The sequence below is a fragment of the Rhinolophus ferrumequinum genome, chromosome 26, assembly GCF_004115265.2.
Source record: "Rhinolophus ferrumequinum isolate MPI-CBG mRhiFer1 chromosome 26, mRhiFer1_v1.p, whole genome shotgun sequence".
NCBI classification, from domain to species: Eukaryota; Metazoa; Chordata; class Mammalia; order Chiroptera; family Rhinolophidae; genus Rhinolophus; species Rhinolophus ferrumequinum.
Window position 1 is genome coordinate 8,235,128 of NC_046309.1, and position 21,360 is coordinate 8,256,487.

The window sequence follows — 21,360 nt, forward strand, 5'->3', positions numbered from 1 at the left end:
ACGGCTCTCTCGGCCAGGAAACTGCTCCTTTCCCGGTACTCTCCGCGAGAACCACTGTTTCTGGTGTTTATCACCCACTTTCATTCTACCTTTGAAGGCCCTTCTAACGTGTGGCTGATTCTTTAATTCTAGAGGAGCACGGCACTGGAGATGGGATGCCAGAAACTCGAGTGGGATGATTGTGGGAAGAGAGTGGAGGCAACCTGCCATTTTCTGTGCGCCTACCTCTTGCCGTGCACAACTCTGGGTGCCTTAGAGACATTATTTCAGCACACATAGCAACAGTGGACGTTTGGATTCCCTTTCTGTGGACAAGGAAGGTACTTCGCCTCGTGTCACACAGCTGACTTGTGACTTGCCGGTGCCAGGATCTGAATACAGGTTTTACTGACATTAACCCTTGTATTTTCTCCAGTACAGTTTATGATTTAAGCATAGGCTGTCTTTAGGGGCTAATGGTAAGTTTCTCAGGAAAATAATAATTGGGAAAGATAAACAGTGAAGTTGTGTTCCAGTATGAATGGTAATCTAAAACAATAAAATTCCCTATTTCATAATATACGTGCACCACAAGTCTATTTGCAAAACTTAGCAGACCAGTACATTCCACTTTAGGATTCTATGCTCTGCATTCATGACAGACTAATGTTAATGATTTCTCGTAAAAAGTTTGACATTTTTCTGAGGTTCCTGTTCCCCAGTCATACTTATCTGCTCACCCACCCACAGAGAGTCCAAATGAATGACATTGGGGCTGTAGATTCAAGGATAGGCAAAGAGTGTTGAAAAGCTCACAGGATTCTTTTGCTGCTCGTCCTTATTATTTGGATGCTGAAGGGTTTCTCCATGACCTTGATGTGATAGCTCAAATTGGAGGTACCAACAGTCTCATTAAACAGATTAATATTTTCATGGGGGACTTCATAGCGTCTGTTATCGGCATCAGTGATCTGTCAGAAGAAAAACAGAGGGGACAGTTCCCGTACGACCTCTTCCTTGTAGAACCACACAATATTTTCACTCCCACGTCGCCCCCAGTGGGAAGAGCTTCTCGTTCTTGACCCTGTGTTTCCTGATTTGGGAAAAGAAATCACCCAATCGCGAGTCCTCGCCGAATACCAAGTGGCCTAGCCATGGCGTCCCAGGACCCCTGCAGAGGGAACAGAGCCGCCCCCATACCTCTCCGTAGAGCATAAGGAGAAAGAGCGGCTCCTGGGGCAGAGATGGGCTCAGTGGGAGCTACTAAACCAACCTTAAAGTGAAAACGACTGGATGTCTGATATTCAGCTGTGAAGAGGGCGTTGACAACATCATTTCCAAACAGAGATGGGGTTGGCACCCTTTCCAACTGGGCAGTAAACCCTAGGGGTGGGGGTGGGGGCGGGAGGGCAGAGAGAGAGAGAGCATTTAGGCTTTATTTTGCAGTGAACTTATCTGCTCATAAAGAGTTTTCCCTCGGGCAGCATTAGAGCATTGCTCACCTGTGCTTGTATTTTTAAGGCCATTCCTGACTTCATAGCCCCAGTTCTTGGGGAAGAAGCACCTCGGGACGTCAATGTTTGGTACGGCCTTCCAGCAGCACTTGTATTGCCATCTGCAGACTTCCTGTAACAGTGCCACTGAGTTAGCATCATATGAAAGGAAGGAAGGAAAATAAATATTGTCTATGTATTTATAACCATTTTTTTCCAAGAAGAATTTAAGATGGGTCATAATTACTTACAGTCACTTATTCTTTCTTCTTTTAGTCATACATTTACCCAGCCATGCAATATGTATTTATTAGCTACCAGACAAGGAACTAAGAATACATTAAAGAAGACACAGTTCTTGCCTCTGCAAATATACAGTCTAATAATAAATCTAGATAATAACAGTATGATGAGCGCACCAACAGATTCTACTGGAAACTAAAGGGACACACACCAGCCATTGTATTTAGCCCAGAAGGCTGTGAGTAGGGTGGGGAGGGCTTCCAGGTAGGTGAAAAGTAAGTTCAGTCCTGACGTGCAAGGAAGGGTTGGACAGATGAACAGGAGAACAGGATTCCAAGCAGAGAAAGCAGCCGTGCACAACAGTCACAGAAGAACCACAAGTTCATTATACCAAGAACACTGAGTGAGAGAAATAAGGCTGGAGGCACGCAAAATCCACACCAAGAGTGGGTTGGAAGCTGGACCAGGCGCACTGGACTTCCTCCGGAGGATCGGTCATGGAAATCGCTAACAACAGGGCATGAAGAAAGGCATTTCTAAAAAGTAAGTGAAATAGAGAAACCTAAGGGAGAACTAGGACAGAGGGTGACATGAAAAAATTCAGAATAGCCATGAAGTAAAAACCAGCCACATATGGTTTCTCAGAGTGGTTTGACTATGGATCTTAAAAATTATTATTATTTGGTGAGATGTCTATTTTAAAGGTTCTACCTCTTTCAGATGGAGTTATATAAAAATTGCTTTGTTGTAAAAAATGAATAAAACACATGGCAAATAGAATCAAAATGCTGAAATAAACACAGGCACCCACCTCTTCACCCAACTAAATTTACATGAAGTAAATGATTCTGGTAACAAGACAAGGGATGTCCAAATAAACAATTAAGCAAAAATACATACTATCCACAGTGTGAGGGGTATAAATGATAAACGTCTAAGAAAAAACAAAACAAAACAAAACAAAAAAACCCTCATAAACAAGACAGACAATAGTTTAGTGGTTACCAGAGGGTAAGGGGGGGTGGGGGGTGGGAGAGGAGGGTAAAGGGGATCAAATATATGGTGATGGAAGGAGAACTGACTCTGCGTGGTGAACACACAATGTAATTTATAGATGATGTGATACAGAATTGTACACCTGAAATCTATGTAATTTTACTAACAATTGTCACCCCAATAAATTAAAAAAAAAAAAAAATATATATATATATATATACTATACCCATTTCACTTTAAAAAACATCATGTGTAAATTTTTAATTAAATATTAGATCTGAATTCATTAGTACATTAAAAAATTAATGTATAAAAGCCATATAAGGGTTATTAACAGAAAGCTAGAATGGTTCAAAATTAAGAAATCTTTTAATGTAATTCACAACAGTGGCAAAAACAAACAAAAAGATCACATGACCACCTCAACAGAAGCAAAAAGTAAGTTATAAAATAATATACGTAGCATAGTTAAATTTGTGTTAAAACAAAACAAAAAAATATAAATATATGTGCAAAAGATATAAATACATGCAAACGCGTGGACAGATCAAGAGACGGGTACACACCAAGCTACTGACTTGATTCTGGGGAACGAGTTGGACGTAGAGAGGAAGCATGAGGAACAATGGCTTTCCCATTTTATTCTGTACATAACTGTAATGTCTGACTCTTTCTTATTAAAGGAATATGTCCAGTATAGATTTTGTGATATTAAAAAAAAACACAAAAGAATATGTCACAACACATTTGGAAAAAAGTCTAGTACTGACAAGTATTTCAGATGCTAACATCTGATGCAATTGCTCTGAAAAACCACAACAGGATAATTTAAATCGAGGTTTCATGCTTATGATACACAAAGCACATTATGACTATAAAATCTTCTTCAGTGTATTAATTCTCCATACATGTAATTGATATTCCTGCCTCGTCCTCTTCAGACAATAAAAAGGCTGGAGGGGATCAGAGGAAAAAGAGTTTGGGGGTTCTGTATAAGCTCTGGAAGGATGATTTGCCTAAGTCTGAGGAAGAAATGAAGTAGCTCTCCTGCTTCTGAAACTGAGGTCTGTCAAGTCCAAAGGTTAGTTTCATTGCCATAAATTGTTCCAAAGCCACAGACCTCTATAAAATCAATAAGACAAGAAATCCAGTACATTCAGGGAAACACAATTATTATTTTTTTATTAGTTTTCAGGTGTACAAAACAAAGTACTAGTTGGACCTTTATCATTTATATCCCCCACAAAGCGATAACCCCTCTCCCCCAATCTACTACCCCTCTGACCTCGCATACAGCTGTTACATTTCCACGGTCTCTATTCCTAATGCAAACACAATTATTTTTGCATGCACTCTGCTCTGATATCCCTATTTTAGTTTTAAGCCATTATGTATTTCCTTCTTTTTCCATTTTCAGTGTTATCACAATGACATATACTAGCACCAGTTAAAAAAGCTAATGGATTGTATTTACAATAGAAACTACACATGTAAAATATCTAGGGGAAAAAACTCCATAATGCCTATGTAATAAAATATATGTAATAAAATGTATATTAAGAAAAACAAAACTCAGTAGAGAAAGAGAGAGACAGAGACAGAGAGAGAGAGAATTAAAATGGAGAGACTTCCTATGGTTTTAAAATGGAAAGATTGAAAATTATTGAGATGTCAATATTGTCTAAATTTAACCTAAAATTTAATGCAATACTTTTTAATATCTCAATAGGATCTTATGGGGTATAGAATATAAAATATGGGGTAAAGGAGTAGAATCTGAATATATAACAACTTTTCTAACAAAGTTGTTAATCGATACTAAGCAGCATTCAGAGAGTCGATATTCTTGTGGAAGCTGCTTAGGGAGAAAGTCTAGGTTCTACAGCTCATGTTCATTGCGATCTCTTACCAAGAACATGATTCCAGAAAGCTCTTGTTATAACAAGTCCCTTGAGTTCACTAAGAGCCTCAGTCACCCCTGTGTGCTGGATGGCTTCTCTTCTCAAGGAATATATATAGTCTGGCCCATAAACGTCTAACCTTGCCTTGGCTGCCCTTGGAATGACACACATGACATGTTTAACCACACTGGGAACTCCCCCTCCATTCTGGACTTTAGGCTCCAGGGGCCAATGCGCTCGTTAGTTCCTCCTCTTCTTCCTTTTCCCTTTCCCTCCTTCCCTCACTTCCTTAGTGTTGTTGTTTAATTCAATAAGGCAAGAAAGAAAGAATTCCACCCAAATCAGAGGCCCATAATCCTCTCTACCACTATCGTCTCTCCACGTCACACGCTCATTTATTTTAAATAAAAACCCAGCAGGCCAATGGCAGGGAGCCCATTTTCTGACCTCTGTCACCACCTGGCCAGCCACGCAGTCTATCCGTTCTGATTCGGGGATCTCTGGGCACTGGGGAATAAATGGATCGTCTGCATAGGAATCAAAGAACAGAGTCAAAAATCTGTAGTGTAATCCCGGGTCCAGGAAGGGGGCAGGCAAAGGGACAGACCTTCAGCCATTTCTCCAGTCCATGATCCCTAGTAGCTGCTGTCTGCATTTGTATTCAATGTTTAACACTTCTCCGAGGATTAAGCACTTTTGCTTTGTGTTTGGTTGGTTTTAATTGAGATATAATTCACGTACCATTAAATTCACCCTTTTAAAGTGTATAATTTAATGGTTTTTTTGTTTGTTTTTGTTTTAGTATTTTACAAAATTGTGCAACCAATCACCACCATCTATCTCCAGACATTTTCATCACCCCAAAAAGAAGTCGCATACCCATTAGTGGTCACCTCCCTTTCCGTCTTCTCCCAGTCCCTGGTAAACACTAATCTATTTCCGTCTCTATAGATTTTCCTATTCCAAACATTTCATATGGATGAAATCATAAAATATGTGACCTTTGGAGTCTGGCTTCTTTCTCTAGGCATGTTTTCAAGGTCATCCATGTTACAGTATGTGACAGTACTTCATTTCTTTTTTATGGCTGAATACTATTCCATTGTATGGATATAATACTTTAAAAAAATCTATTCATCAATTGACATGCATTTGGGATGTTTCCACTTTTTAACCATTAAACAGAATTCTGCTATGAATATTCACATACAAATTTTTGTGTGAACATTGTGTTATACATCCTCTCGGTTATATACCTGGAAGTGGAATTGCTAATATGGCTAATTCTATCTTTAACTTTTTGAGGAATGGTCAAATTCTTTTCCAAGGTGGCTACACCATTTTACATTCCCGCTAGCAATGTACAGGGTTCTCATTTCTCCACATCCTCAACAACACTTGCTATTGTCTGTCGTTTTTATTATAAACATATTAGTGGGTGTGAAAAGGATTTCACTTCGACTTGCATTTCCCCCCAAAATGGATGATAGTGAGTACCTTTTCGTGGCTTACTGGCCATTTGTGAATCTTCTATGAAGATATGTCTGTTCCAAACCTTTGCTCATTAAAAAGAACTGGTGAAGAGTGAAGGAATGAAACGATCTCTTTGGCATCCAAAGGGGGACTTCCTTTACCAGTCTTTCCAACCAAGCAGCCACAAACATCACTCTTACCTGACGTATTCTCGAACACCAGAAACATCAAGAAGACATCTACGGCCAAGACAATTAGCAAGAAGATGATCAGAAGGACTTCCAGTACACTGAGATTCCTCGCCATCTAGAGTGATGGAAACACCAGGATTAAAGCAAATCGCGAAGCCCCATCCATCCCAAAGAATACGCAGGCATCTCGATTAAAATGGGAAGGCCCTTGCGAGATGACTTGATTATTAGCACTTCTCTTTACACAATCCAGAGAATTGGTTTCCACCCATCAGTGTCTCCAATTCACTCTAGTCTGTGCATCTAATCATCCTAGGCCTCTTGCCTTTTTTCTATGCAGAGGGATTGAGGGTTGTCCAAGGAAAAAAATAAAGAATTGGAGGGAGAGAGGTGGGGAGAGGAAGGGAGTACAAGAGAAAAGAGAGGAGGGGGTGAGATGGTTCAGAAAGCCCTTTCGGATGCCACTTTGATCCTCGCACCCACACTGGGGAGTAGAGAGGAGGGTACACTCAGGCAGGGGACAGTAGCAAAACCTGAATCCAAGTCTTCGCCCAATTTCCATGCCTCGATGTATGGGCGGGTGTACTGAACTGAGAATCAAAGTACTTCAATTCTTGCCCTAGATTTCATACTAACAGATGGGTACTTGGGCTACTTGGATGTGTGTTTCTTCATCTACATCATTCTTCTAACATTATATGTATGTCTCCCAGTTGCATGACATCTTCAACGTCAGTGACTCACATCACCACTTCCTTCCCACCATCCCATACGTTGGCAATACCCTACAGTTTATCACCCCCCCAGAATTACTCCACTTCTGAACTGGTAACCTCTACTTGCTGTTTACTGGTGTGGATGAAAAAAAGCGTTCTATGGAAAGTAACCTCACAGGGGGATCTGATCATAAGCTCCTAACCGGGCAGGTCATGGTGGGGAGTCACGTCCCACATATAACTTTTTAGCAAAAGGTTTGTTTTTCCCTTAAGCCAGCCCTGTCCATCGTTTCTGTGCCTCTAGGTTTCCACACTTTTCAAATAAGCCATAACCACTCTCAAGAGGGCACATAGTCTTGTTAACTATCCTGCAATCCAGTCCCCACCTTGCCTTCTCCCACCTCCACGTCATCTTCCTTACATTCCCTCCTTAATTTCAAATGCATGAAAGAAGCTGCAAAGCTGTTATTCTACAAGCATTTGAGATCTTGCTCCCTGGCATATGTTGTCCATTTGGCTCAAATAAACTCTTAAACATATTCTCTACAGGTTTGGACATTTCTGACGTCGACACTGGCCAGTGGCTCATGTCCGTTTGCTCCCTCGTTATGTTGTTCCTTACTCTTTGATCATATGGAGGCATCTGTTCTTTTTCATTTTCCTTTAATCTCTTAGCTTTTCTTGGCTCTTTTCCCGAACTAATGTACGTCTCAAATCTATGACTGCTCTCATCTTTCTTGTTCCCTTATCTGCTACCTGAATCTATCCATTGAAACCATTGATCCAAACATATGCCTTCTGGGTGTAGTCATTCAGCACAATGTAGATACCACTGGGTTCGAAATCTCCCATATACACTGGGCCTGCAAACTGACTGACCATCCTGCCAGCATCTCCATTTTCACAGCAGAAATTTCAAACATGATCTTTCTTTGCAAGCCTCAGTCTCTGTCACTTACACTCTTACTTTCAGCCAATATCCTTTCTAACATCACAGACAAAATAACTATTTTGCAGAAATGAATTCATCCCCGCTTCTCAACCCAAGCTTTTCTATAAACATTTTCCATATGTAGGTAAATTCCTATCTTTTTCCCTCTCTTGTCAATGGAAAAGTTTTCCCTCCTCTTGTCTAAGCACAATCCTTGTATCTATTCTCTAGGACTCACAGCCTTTGAATTTCTCAAAAATCTCGTTTCACCAATTATCCCTCCTCTTTCTTACATTACCAAACCATCCCTCTGAATTTGCTCTTTTCCTTCATAAATATATTCCATCACCCCAAATTCTCTTGATGACTCTGTCCTTCTCTAGGGACCATTATGACTTCCTTTTTCCTTTTACAGCTAACTCTCCATAAAGATAATTCCACACTGCCTGAATTACCTTTTGTATATACTACTGGCATGGTTTCTGTTTCTTGCATTCCCCTGAAACTGCTCTTGTCAAGGTCAGCAGCAATTTAGCTGTGAACATAATGGGCACTGTCTCAATCACCTGGCATATCAAGCACTCCCTCCTCTTTGAAGTTCTCTACCTTTGGATTCCTTGATATTATTCAACGTTGGTGGTTTTCACCAACTTTTCTGGCTCCTCTCCAATTTCCTTTGTAGTCCTCTGTTTCATTAAATGTTGATATTCCCTCTAGTTTCCTGATGGGTTCACTCCCTACTCTCCTTGAGCAATCTCTACCACTCATATGACTTCCTATAATTACTGAGGACAATCCAACCTGGATTTCTGGCTCAGAGATTTAGATTCATATAGTCAATTGCTTACTGGGTGTCTCACTGGGATGTCCCACAGACTTAACCAAATTCAACATGTTGAAATATGAAATCATCTCTCCCCACCCCCTAGTCCCAACTTCTGCCATTTCTGCCAAATTGGCTACTCTTCAAATAATTCATACCTTGAGAAACAGACTCACAATTTCTTTGAAAACCTAGGTAACTATTTTGACTCCTCTCTCTCTGTTACTCTCATGGCCACTTACCCAATATCTTTCCCAATGTCTTTCAAATCTGCTCCTTCCTCTCCATCTATATTGGAGATGCTTTAGTCAGGCCATCAGTTCGGGCCTGAACTGTGACCACAACTTCCCCACTGGCTCTCTGCTTCTGTTCTTTCTGCTTCTGAAATCCACTAAACACACTGCAGCTGAACTGATCTTTCTACAGCACAAACAGGGTCATTTGGTTCTCCCATACTCAGCTCTTCACTGGTTCCCCAGACAAAATATAAACTCTTTAGCTTTGTAATCAAAGGTCTTCATGATGCCTCCCGCTGTCTAGCCTGTTCTCTCGCCTATGTTCCAGCCTTACCAAACCAACATTTATGTAGTGAGTCTACAAATCCATGAGGACAAAGAAATTTTCTCTCTCTCTTTTTTAATTTCCCCTCTCCTTTAACTTTCCATTTCCCGGCACCCCTGCTCTTCTCAACCCCAGCCCAATGGCATGACTGTTTCTACGAGTATTTTCATCTATGTTTGATTTCACTTTTTAACGGAGGCATCCTGTAGGTTAATGAGTAATAAGCCATGCAAAGAAACACCGTAATCGTAAAATGGGCGAGAAGCGGGGTCTACACATCATTTGCCTGGGGGGGAGGAGGGGTTAGAATTGGGGTTTGGACTTGAAGTTGCAGTATATTAACTATTCTTTCCTATTAGCCTAAATCTATTAGGTATCTCTCCTCTAGTCGAAATTATTCAGAGGTTTACTTCAATCCTCATAAGATATATGTCATATTATTATAGTCTCATAAAAATCCCTACATCAAAGTTGATCAGGCAGGTGTGAAAAGTTCACATAAGAGGCACCATTTTAAAATGGAGTCAGGGCAGCCATTCCAGAGGAACTGCCTTCAGCATCTTGTTCCTTGAATGTTTGGAATATTTGAACTAGGAAAAGTTACCTCTGGACTGGGCCATAGCAACACTGTTGTACAAACAACTATTTGTAAGCGAACAGGAAAGCAGACATCCTGATTACAGGACTGATTATAATGGACATTCTTTAGAATTAGTAATCAACCATATATGGCTAAAAAAGTAACTCAGCTGTTAACACCAACAGACATTCCTTTTCTCTATTCATGTAATTACTTCCCTTTCTTTTCCTATAAAAGCCTCTTGCCTTCACCATGCAATTTGGGTTTCTGAATCTGTGTTCCCAGATTGCAATTCTGTGATCTCAAATAAATGCTTGTTGCTTCTCATTCTGGTTTTTTAGTAACATAGGCACGATGATTCTGTTTATAAGTCAATGCCAAGAAATTTTGTCTAACCATGGTTAGTGGTGGAACTAAAGAAAAAACTGAGAGGCCCTGCTTCTTAAACTAGTACTTGAGTTCTCCACAATATCTCCTAGACTGCAGAGCTTAAAGATCTAGAGGCTCAGTCTCCAATGGTGGAATTTCAGACAGTGAAAGAAGTGTGGGGGACCCGCCCCATATGCTAACAATTCTTAATTTGGTTTCTAGAGCTCATGTCTCACAACCACAGCAAACACATTGTCCATCAATTAGTCTCCTTGTCCAAGTATCGTTTCTCTCCATGGGGAGACTTTTCTTTCCAACCTCTACCAATCAGTAGCAGGCACATTTTCCACTGCTTCTTAACCCTCATGCGGGAGCAGGTTCAACACCTGAGGCTCAGGAAGTCCAGGATGCTCTGGGGACAATTCCTCCCAGGCATTTTCCTGCCATAGGAACTATCGTCATCCAGGCAGGAGGCAGAAGTGGGGATTCCTAAAGGTAGAAATTCTTCCCCACTCAGAAACCCTCTCTGCCCAAAGCCACTTTTCTGCATCAAACAAAATTTTAGAATTAAAATCCAGGTTATTATTAAAAACCTTAATAATTGTATAGCCATTTCCTTCTCTGCCCCAAAAGATGCATTCGCCTTCCTCCCAATCCATGCCACTCTCAGCCAGCTACCAGAGGATCCCATCTGGTTATTCATTCCTTGGTTTCTCCCAGTGAGAGAGGAACATCACACATGAGACTCTTCCCATCTGACACACACACACACACTCCCCTCTCCTCTCCAGTCAGCTGGATTCCACGTATTGTCTCATCCCCACTCCTCATAGTCTATGTAAAGGGTAAGAAATACCAGGTCCAGAAGAAAAGTACGGGTTGTCCAGATCATTTGACAAAGAGACAGGGACATTTACAAGAAAACAGAGACACTCTCTGTTGAAAGCGCCATCTGCATGGGACAAGTACTCACCTCATAGCCGTATCTTCTTACTTTCTGTGTCTATCCCTCAGGAATTCTGAAGGAGCACTGAGCAAAGGTGACTGGGCTGGTGTAACCAGCTGCTGCCAGGAGTGATTTATTGAACTGCAAAGCTGATGGACATTGGACAAGAGGAGTGCATTTTCCAACAGACCATAAAAGGGCCCTGTGACATAGAGGAAGCTTCATTTGTTAATAAAAGGGGAGGGTGGAGCTTTATTCTAATAGTTATGCTTCCTCTGCTTTCTGGTTCATATCCAATTACTCTGCTTGTCACACAATATGGTACTTGCTTGTCTGTACATGTAGCCTAAAGAGCTCAAGGTCTTACCCATCTTCCTCACTGTTGCATCTCCTGTACTTAGCACTCTGCCCAACATCCATGGATGTTTTTCAATATATAGCTATTTGCTGAAGAAGTGAAAGAATGAAAGGCTCTTCGTTCATCACATTGTTCCTTTCTCCATTTTTGTCTCCCCAAACTCTCTTGGTATAACTCACCTCTTCATTAATACAAACAAGTCTCCCCACCAATTATTCTAAGTAAGAGAAGCACCATTAAAATAGGAATTACATAATCTTAAAGTGGGAAGACACCTCTACTGGAAATTTGTCATGCTCTTTGACTGACCAGCACCTTTAAAAGAAACTGTCTAATCCTTAAGGAACTTCCCACCTTGAGAATTCTGCCTCCTCAAGAAAGAGGCTAGAAATTCTCTTTCACAGTCTCCCTTTCAGCCAAGGTCAAGGCAAGTGGCCTGGGCTCGGCTGATGATATGCACCTGTGATCCATGTGGAACCCAAGATGGTGAAGAGACATCATTTCAGAGGCAGCAGGGATGGGGACCTATCGGCAACCTATGCTCAGAATTGGGGCTGCAAGCTGCCAGACATGTGCTAAGGGCAATGGCAAAGGAACCTGCCTCAGGGTAATTGAGCTGTTGTTCCTAGTCCCTAGTCCAAACCTGACATTCTAGCCCTCCTGGAGTTTCCGTGAGTCACTAATATCTTTAAAAATTTTCTTCTTAAGCTAGCTAAGAAAAAAGAAAAAAAGTGGGTTTTAAAAAATTGAAATATAATTCACATACCATGACATTCATCCTTTTCAAGTGTCCAATTCAGTGGTTTTTAGCATTTTCACAAAGTTGTAAAACCATCATCACTAATTACAGAACATTTTCATCATCCCCAAAAGAAAATCTATTCATGTAGTGGTCATTTCCCATTGCCTTCTCCCTCATCCCTGAAACCACCAATCTACTTTCTGTCTTTATGGATTTGCCTATTCTGAACACTTCACATAAATGGAATCATGATATGTGTCCATTTGTGTCTGGCTTCTTTCACTTAGCGTAATATTTAAAAACTCCTCCATGTTGTTGCAGGTATCAGGCGCCTGCAGATACCAGTACTTTATTCCTTTTTATGGCTGGACGATATTCAGTATATTTATATATCACCTTTGTTTATCCCTTCACCAGTTGATGTACATGTGGGTGTTTTCTACTTTGGGACTGTTATGTACAGTGCTGCTATGAACACACATGTACAGGTTTTTTTTGTGGACATATATTTCAATTGTCTTGGGGATACACCTGGAGGTGGAATTTCTGGGTCATGGGTAAGTCTTCATTAACTTTTTGAAGAACTGGAGAACTGTTTTCCAAATGATGACAATATTTTACATTCAAACCAGAAATATATGAGGGTATATAGTACATGTAGGATATTGCATATTCTCTACATAGCATAGCAATATATATGGCATGCCATCTTTTGATGGCATTTAACATCCATAAGTAATATAGCACCCGTAGTACTCCATGTTTTCTTCAAATGCTCAGTGTGTGGAGAGAGAGAGAGAGAGAGAAGAAGGAGGAGGAGAAGGAGAAAAAGGGGAGGGGAGGGGAGGGGAGGGGAGGGGAGGGGAGGAGAGAAGGGGAGAGAGAAGAGAGACTTCTGCCTTTATGAACTCCTGGAACGACATATCCACCTTATCTTTGCTCTAGTAAAAGACAGCCTTTGTTAGTACCTGAATCTCATTTCAAATTAGGACGACATCTTGGCAAAAGATCAGAAAAGGAGATTTATTGTTACATAAGATCTTTCTGTTCTTTGTGTGACACATTATTCTGAACTCCCCAAGTCCTGTGCTCATTTGTGACATCATTCACGTTACAGTGCTAACCGAGAATCCCAGCTGTAACCCGATTCTTAAAGTGTGGAAAATAGCTGATTTTGCTATCCCTTCTTGCTAAGCAATTGGAAGATATTGGGTCCTATGCTTACGTTGACCAATGACAAAGTAACAGATATTTTGAAGGGAAGAGACAAGCACGGGACCCAGTACTTTCAAATTGTTTATTAATAAGAAGGTACGGCGAAGTTAGCACTCGGAAGAACTCATAATGTGATCAAAGCAAGCAGATGGTTGAAATCATCAAGTTGGAAACCAACCATACGTATGATGCTTAAATTTCAGTGCACTCTCCTCCAAGGCATCACACCCTAACACGCTCGTTTCCAAGTGATACTGAAAGTAAAAATCCCTGTTGAACATTCATATAGAATGTCTTCATCACAAATTTTAACCATCTAGTGTTTTAACCAATAGTGTTGCAAATGTTATTTTGCCAGAGTGGATATTTTACCAGATATAGTAACTGCCATGATGATTAGAACAACGACCACCCAAGTACACTCTTCCGCAAACCCGAGTCTTCTAAAAACCCCAAAGGTAGAAGGAAAAGAGTGCATAATCACAAAACTGATCAATGCACTGGTGGATTAGACTGCAGGAACTCTGACGCCAAAGAGAACAGACCAATTTACAAGGGTTTGCTGAGCAAAAAGAAGCCTTGATCCGAAGTGGGATTACCCATGGTCAAAATATCACAAAATTCAACGTGTCTTGTAAATCTGCTTGTTTTATTTTGCTCTGGCATAGAGGTAGCATGCGTGTGTGTGAAATGTGGTTGTAGGCATTAGGCACAGAGTAGAGCAATATGATTTATACATTTCAAAGCACACTGCTGCAAAAATAAGTTAGTTTTTATATTCACCTTTGCCTGCTTAATTCTTGTCCTCACCCCTATTCCCACTCCCACATGCTAAAGATTTCGTCTAACCCCTCTTCTTGTTCTCATGTGAGTGGGCTTTTCCTTTTTCCTCCCCAGGAGGCTAATCTTCCTAATATTTTTACATTATCTTCTTATTTGCCATAATTACTTTTATCATCATCTTCTGTTTCCTCTTATCTTCTTGCTTACCTTTCTGTGTGTGTGCTTTTTCTACGCCTCACATCATGCTCTCAGCATATTGCTCCACTCTCTCTATAACCAACTAGCAGATGTTCTTTCTGGAGACTTTCTTGGAGTGTTAGCTCCAGGACCTGGAACTGTCCTGGCAAGCTTTTCCTTGTGTATTTTGCAAGAGAGCGGGGCCTAGTCCCTGATTTTACACACACACACACACACACACACACACACACACACACACACACACACTCCACCATGGACCCAGTTCATCTTCAGTAAATGTATGATAAACAATTGATACCGTACTAATCACACAGACACATTAAGGTGACCCATAGATTTTCCACACCTCCCTACTGTCTATCCCACAGACCTAAAACACAGACAAAAACATATAACAAAGTTGATAAAATATTTTACCCATACTGGGCATGAACTGATTAGCAACATACACAAATTTTATAAGCATGAAGTCGTTTCAAAGTAACTCGTAGGATCTTGCTCTTAAACTTCACTGAGTACTTCTCCATGTCAATGAAATGAAATTATGTAGGCTGATGTTTTTGCTGGTCATCTCAATTTTTAACTCCTGTTGGGAACCAAAGGAAAAGTATTGGATATCTGGTGATTGAAATCTCCTGCACTCAAACAAATCAGATACAAGCCAATGGTCTACATAACACTCTGATACTTTCACAATTCATTGCCTCGCTTCCAGACTGCTCTCAAATTGTCAGGTGAGTCTTTCTTAATTCCTTAGAGCACAAAGATCATTCAGGGATAAGGAAAAGACAACAAGCCCCCAAATAACACACTACGCAACCACTGCAGAGACACAACTCCACAGAAAACGTGGAGAGAATATCCTCCTTTGCATCCATTTGGAGTGTTGATGTCCCTCAGAGACCTCCTTGGATTTCCTCCTTCTGCTATTCCCCCACAGGGCCCTGATGGTGGCCAGTACGAGTCCAATAGTCCAGGTGTTTTTCTAGGCAAATATTTTCCATAAAATTTCACCACATTAGCAGTCCATGAGTTGAACAGCAACAAAATTGGGTAAAGTCCTTTATGAGCTCTTGGTAAAGCTGGGGAAGTTGGTTGACAAGAAAACCACAAATATGAGGAAACAAATCAAACAGTAGAAAAACTGAAGGAAAACTTTTTGTTTCAGGCCTTGTTGTAATCAGGAAGGATTATGAAAAACAGCTCAGGAAAAAGCAAACAGTAAGCACACAAGAAAAGATCCCATTTACTTTGAAGACAGACGTTGGGACCACTAGACGTTGATCCCAAGGTGCAGAGTTTTCACATAGTGAACACGCACGAAATCAGAATGTGCCTTGCAATCAATCAACAGCCTTAGAATTACTGTCAAGCCTTAGAATTGTCAAGCAGCACTCATGACAATTATGATCTGTGCAAACATGAACTTCATTGCTATTCTGTGATGAATGGATGAACTTAAGGATTATTTTATGAAGGAATGTGAATCCTGGCTGATAGTAAGATCAGGAAAAGTGCTAGGATGGAAACTTATAGACACATTTAAGTGGCTTGGGAGAAAATCTCACAGACAATAGTGGAAGAATTTTATGAAATGCTGTATCCCCAACCCCTTGGGTAGCACATATGAAATGCCTTCACCCATTAGCACCATGTAGTTTCCTTTTAAATAATAACACAAAATAATAAAAGATTTAAATAGTAAAATAGTTAAGCTATTTAAATACTCAAAGAAATCTGTGATACAAATTGGTTAAGGTATTTCTAATATTTCTTCACATTCAGGGTTTACCTCTTCTAAATTACTTTTTAAAAAGATTTTTTATTAAAATATAGCTAACGTATAATATTATATTAGTTTCAGGTGTACATGATAGGTATTCAACACTTCTGTACCTAAAGAAGTGATTGCTAGCACTTTGTGAGGGCTGTAAGTGTCTAACTATTATGCAGCTTTGTACCCCTGAAACTAATAAAGAAAAAAAAAAAAAAGAAGTGATCGCTGTAAGTCCAGCAACCATCTGACACCATACCTTGCTCTCACAATATTATTGAGTGTATTCCCTGTGCGGTACAACCTCTTCTAAATTATTCTGATGGAGACTCATTGGTGCCCATGCCATCTCTTTTCCCCTGTTATTATCACTTAACGCGAGTATGTTAAAATGATAAAAATCTATGTCTAAAGCAGTTTTACAAAACTTTCTATAAGTTCAAAACAGAATTTTCCATGACAGGAAAGCATTGTATCATCCTCGTTTCTTTCTTTGTGGCACATGAAATGAGAGAGCAATTTTTAACTGATGGTGTCTTACAGTGGACGAAATATGGTAGTTCAAGCAATCTGGGAAGTAGAGCTCTGAGGCACAGGTGACGGAGTAAAGGCAAGGTTTTCATAAGTCAGCAGACAAGAACACATGCATGGAAAGTGTGGATCCACACCCTCAATGCCAAATGATGACACAGCCTGAATTTCCCCTTCATCACCATGCTGTCCATTGCTGAAGGGCTTTGCAGGACAGGGAAGGGAAGCATTGGGAAGGGAAGCAGGCAGGCATTGCACAAGGCATCTCAGGGTTGGGAAACAGCATCCAGACTTTTCACTGGCCACCAACCTGTGTTGTAGCGATGTAGGCGAAGTTGGGTGTTACAACCGCGCCGCTCACAGAGATGCTGACGCTGGAAATGGAGGGACTGTCCACTCCCCAGATGTCGATGTAGCCAAGTTTCAAAGGGTTTGTATCGGTGATGTATTTGTTGAAAATTATGTGACTCTCCACTGTATTCTGTCAAATTGGAGATAAAAGAAACCAGTGGGGGAAAAATGGCAAAATGTGTTCAAATTTCCCCCTTTCTTTTAGGCACAATTATAGATCGATCATGAAGTAAGCCAACTTCAGAGTCACCATCTTGTATCCTTGTAGAGTGGAGACTATGACTTCAGCTCTCTATTTCCTACTGACAACCGTGCATTGGCTAAATAAGCACCTGCAAAATCTATATCATTGCCATGAATTCTAAGGAGACAAAGAGTCTCAGCTCCCAGGAGCCTTACATTCCACCTGTGGAGAAGTCACAAAATGTGCAGGCCATTCCAAGGCAACATAGGAACAAGGGTGACATAATGTTGAAAAAGTCTTTCCATCTCTGCTTTGGTACACTGGCATGTTACTGATGAAACCTGAGTGTGTTTAACCACAGAAAACTTCCTGGGAGCATACTGAATCTCTATCTGAAGTCTAGAGGAAGGGCAGGATGCAAATTAGCAAGGTGAGCAGTGAAGGAATTCTCGGGGGTACTTGATGCCCTTATGACACACGGCATCCTATGAAGCCAGTAGGACCCTAGTCCCCCTTCACTGTTTCAGTCACACTCACCTGGCTGGCAGAAAAGTGGGCCAGGTAATAGAGTCCTTTCTCATAGGTATCTGCAAACAAACAACAAGGGAAACACAATCTGGAGTTATGTGCTAGAATTCTAATGGCCTACTTGTCTTGGTTGAGCAAACAGGGATTATTCTTCTTTTTCCTTTATAGATCTGCATTTGATGACTCGAGCCTTTTTTATGGAGAACAGTGAGACTCTGCCCCAATCTCAGTTTACACGAGACGTTGGAGATAAGTGCGTCTAGACATATCCGTCTAACCGAGTTGCCTCACTTAATGGAGTTTCCTGACACCACCTCAGCCACTTCTCCTCCTCATGGTCTATCGCTCCCACATATTCCTGGTCACCTCAGAAGTTCCAGATTCCTCCTGCTGGAGGCACACATATGTGCCCATACATGCATGTGGGCACACATCACAAACACCAAGGCTGGTGAGATACCAGGCAATTTTTTAATTGCAGTCTCCAGAGAACAAAGACCAATGGAAAGCCTTCTTTGTCCTTTTATCCTCAATTTGTGCCACAGGTCCAGGGAGAATATGAAGCTCAGCACGTCCAGTAAAGGTAAGCTTATCGGAGCCTTGTCACAGGTATTCCCAACCTGCACCCCACCCTTGTGGCTTTCTCACTCTTCCCCGTGGGCTCACCTCTTTCCAATCTGCTTACCACTCACTCGACACGAGGGCATTGGCTACCTTCCAGAACTGTGCTGTCCAAGACAGCCACTAGCAAAATGTAGTTATTTTAAATCGCAATTGATTAAAATTAAATACAATGAAAAATTCAGTTTCTCAGAACGTACTCGTCACGTTCCAAGTACTCAATAGCCATAGACGCCTAACGGCTACCATATTGGATGACAGAGACACAGGACATTGCCAGAATTGCAGGTTGTTCTACTGGACAGCATCAGCCTCGAAATAGCTAACAACATGTGAGCCATCCTCCTGAAAGTTCACCAATTCCTGAAAACTCCTAATGGAAAATTCCCCCAAATAAATAGCACAACGGATACAGGCGTTTGTCTCTCTTTCTGGGACAATAAACCATGGTATTAGGGAACGTGCCCTTGAACATAAACCATGCGGAAAGCACATTTCAGTTGGTTACAAAGAAACTTTCCCTGTGGCAAACAGTGGCTTAGGACAGTGGCTGACAGCGAGAGATACAGAGTTTCATTTACATCAAGTACGCTATGTTTTATTCACTTCACATTAACAAATGGCTATAGTTAAAAAATGCGAGATTGCTTTAACACGGAACAGGAAAGAACAGGACTAAAAGCTATCCAGAAACCTAGTCAATGGCATGGACGTGGATCAGAGGCAGCCCTTACTCACCGATACTTTGCCCATCATCCCAGAAGAGCCAACCTTCCGCAGTCCCGTTGTCATCCAAGGCGACCTTGAGGCCTATGAATTTCTGGCGGCTGCAGGGAGAAGGGAGAGAGGCATCAGCTCCAAACTAAGCCACGGCCACAGACCAAGGGTTTTCATACAAACTGAAAGGGAGTCTTTCATGCTAGAAAGACCGAATAGCAGGATGCAAGAGACTTGTGATCTCGTTCTGTCTCCACTGGCTACCTCACTTCACATGAGGGAGGAATGAATGAATGAATGAATGAATGAATGAATGAATGAATGAATGAATCACAGGGAATTTTCCTTTAAGGTTCTGTAAGTCCCCCAGAAACTACAAGCCAACTAGGTGGATTCCTTCCTTTCCCCATCTCGTGAGGAAAGTCCTGATGCTGTGATTCTTCTTTCATGACCTAACTTCCTAAACACGTACAGTGAGTTCTGTTTACAAAGGTCCTAAGTTCTTCAGTTTGGAACTGAATTTTTGGACTCACATGAGGAGCGCTCTACAAATTTTAGTTTGACGTCAGATAGACATGGATTTCAGTCCCTGCCCAACTATTTATTATCTGTGTGACTCTGAGTTAATCACTTTGCCTCTTGAGGCCTCTCTTTGCTCATCTGTAAAGTGGAGATACTAATAGTGCTTACACCATATGGTTTATTTTTTCTTTTTCTTAAGAAAAAATCGAAAATCTCCACACAGAAACCTCCATATTATTTCAGTTCGAGGCATAAAGCAACCATTCATTTGGTGTTAGTTATTTATAGTTAATTATTATATAGACGTAGTTAATTATTATATAGACTTAGGTCTAGAATTTTAAAGTCTGCATATAAGGAATCTTAGTTTCAGGTATCAGTTGCATTATGGCTAACACAAGTTTTCAGCAATAACTTTCTTAGCAAAGGCTCAGCTGAGATCCAGTCTCCTGAAACTACCATGAATCATGGTTGCTCCTGTTTGACTTCTGTTTCAAATATAATTAGACCTAGCATCTCACCCACTTGATCGAAAATAGTTAATAATTGTTCAAAGGGTGCCGAGGCTGAAAAAGGTGAAACACAAACAAGCAAACAAACCAACTAACAAAAATGTGCCGTAAAATTGCTTTGAGGCCTGAGAGCACCGTTGACAGATTGGTGGCTTCACCAGGACCTGAGCTAACCGGCTTGCAGAGGAGCAACGTGGTCCCGTCATTCACCTGAGGTGGGTGTTCTGTGCAGGCTCTTGCCAGGGCAGGATGAAGCCCCCGCGGATATGAAGGTTGATGTGGTCAAGAGGGGCTGCCAAGGACTTCCACTCCCCTCTTGCTTTGATGTCCACACCCTGTGGGCCGGAAGAAGTAAGAGTTAGTGAGGGCGAGGACACGCCTCCCAACCATGCGTTTACCAGACACCTTGTCCCCTCTTCCCACCTTGCCTCCTGTTCAGCATCCCTCTGCGCACACCGGTCATTACCCTCTGCCACATCCAGCCAGCCTGTGTGTGGAATCTTGCATTGCTGCCACAACGTCTTACCAGGGTCCCTGCCCTTGTGGGGTGTCCACAGTACATGTTACATGAGATTGTGGCATGGATCTCACCCGAGCCTTCACTCCACATCTTATTTCTGTGTCACAGAGCCCTGCCCTGCTAGACGAGGTTGAACAATCCATTCATTCATTTCTTGTTGGCTCCTGAAACAGTCCCGTGGCACTTCTGGACCTTCTTCTCTTTGTCTCCATCTCCCTTCAATATTCCCAGTCCCACCCCGACCAATTTAACTAACACCTTTGACACTTCACAGAAAAGATTAAAATGAGCTGACTTAGTTACAAATCCTTATCTTAAACTCACTATATTTTCCTTTATGCTTAACGTCTTTATCTTGCCTCGTGTGTGACAGGGAGAAGTGTTCTCTCATCCCAAGCATTACACCTCAATTCCTAAGAAACCATCCTTTCACATTTTCTCCCACTGGAAGAGTGGGCTTTTCAACTTCAGCACTATGGATGTTTGGGGCCAGATTGTTCTTTGTTGTGGGGGCTGCCCTGCGTTTTTTGGATGTTTCCCAGTATTTCTCCACTAGATGCCAGTCGTATTGCCCCCACCCGCAACACACTGTGACAGATAAA

General features: G+C 41.3%; 2 protein-coding genes across 2 annotated transcripts in view; both read right to left on the reverse strand.

The window, feature by feature from the left end:
• MGAM2 (maltase-glucoamylase 2 (putative)) overlaps positions 1 to 11,271 on the reverse strand; it is a 71,838-nt gene extending 60,567 nt beyond the window's left edge. The window contains exons 1-6 of the mRNA XM_033098651.1: positions 11,230 to 11,271; positions 6,286 to 6,391; positions 5,060 to 5,139; positions 1,482 to 1,605; positions 1,253 to 1,362; positions 796 to 950 (exon numbers count right to left, since the gene is read on the reverse strand). Of these exons, the coding sequence (XP_032954542.1) occupies positions 796 to 950; positions 1,253 to 1,362; positions 1,482 to 1,605; positions 5,060 to 5,139; positions 6,286 to 6,391 (575 nt within the window). The 5' untranslated portion in view covers positions 11,230 to 11,271. The remainder of the gene's footprint in view (positions 1 to 795; positions 951 to 1,252; positions 1,363 to 1,481; positions 1,606 to 5,059; positions 5,140 to 6,285; positions 6,392 to 11,229) is intronic.
• A 2,314-nt stretch (positions 11,272 to 13,585) lies between these two features.
• Positions 13,586 to 21,360, reverse strand: part of MGAM (maltase-glucoamylase) — a 69,233-nt gene continuing 61,458 nt past the window's right edge. Inside the window, exons 43-47 of the mRNA XM_033098673.1 lie at positions 20,449 to 20,573; positions 19,226 to 19,314; positions 17,876 to 17,925; positions 17,114 to 17,284; positions 13,586 to 15,084 (exon numbers count right to left, since the gene is read on the reverse strand). Coding sequence (XP_032954564.1) covers positions 15,007 to 15,084; positions 17,114 to 17,284; positions 17,876 to 17,925; positions 19,226 to 19,314; positions 20,449 to 20,573 — 513 coding nt within the window. The 3' untranslated portion in view covers positions 13,586 to 15,006. The remainder of the gene's footprint in view (positions 15,085 to 17,113; positions 17,285 to 17,875; positions 17,926 to 19,225; positions 19,315 to 20,448; positions 20,574 to 21,360) is intronic.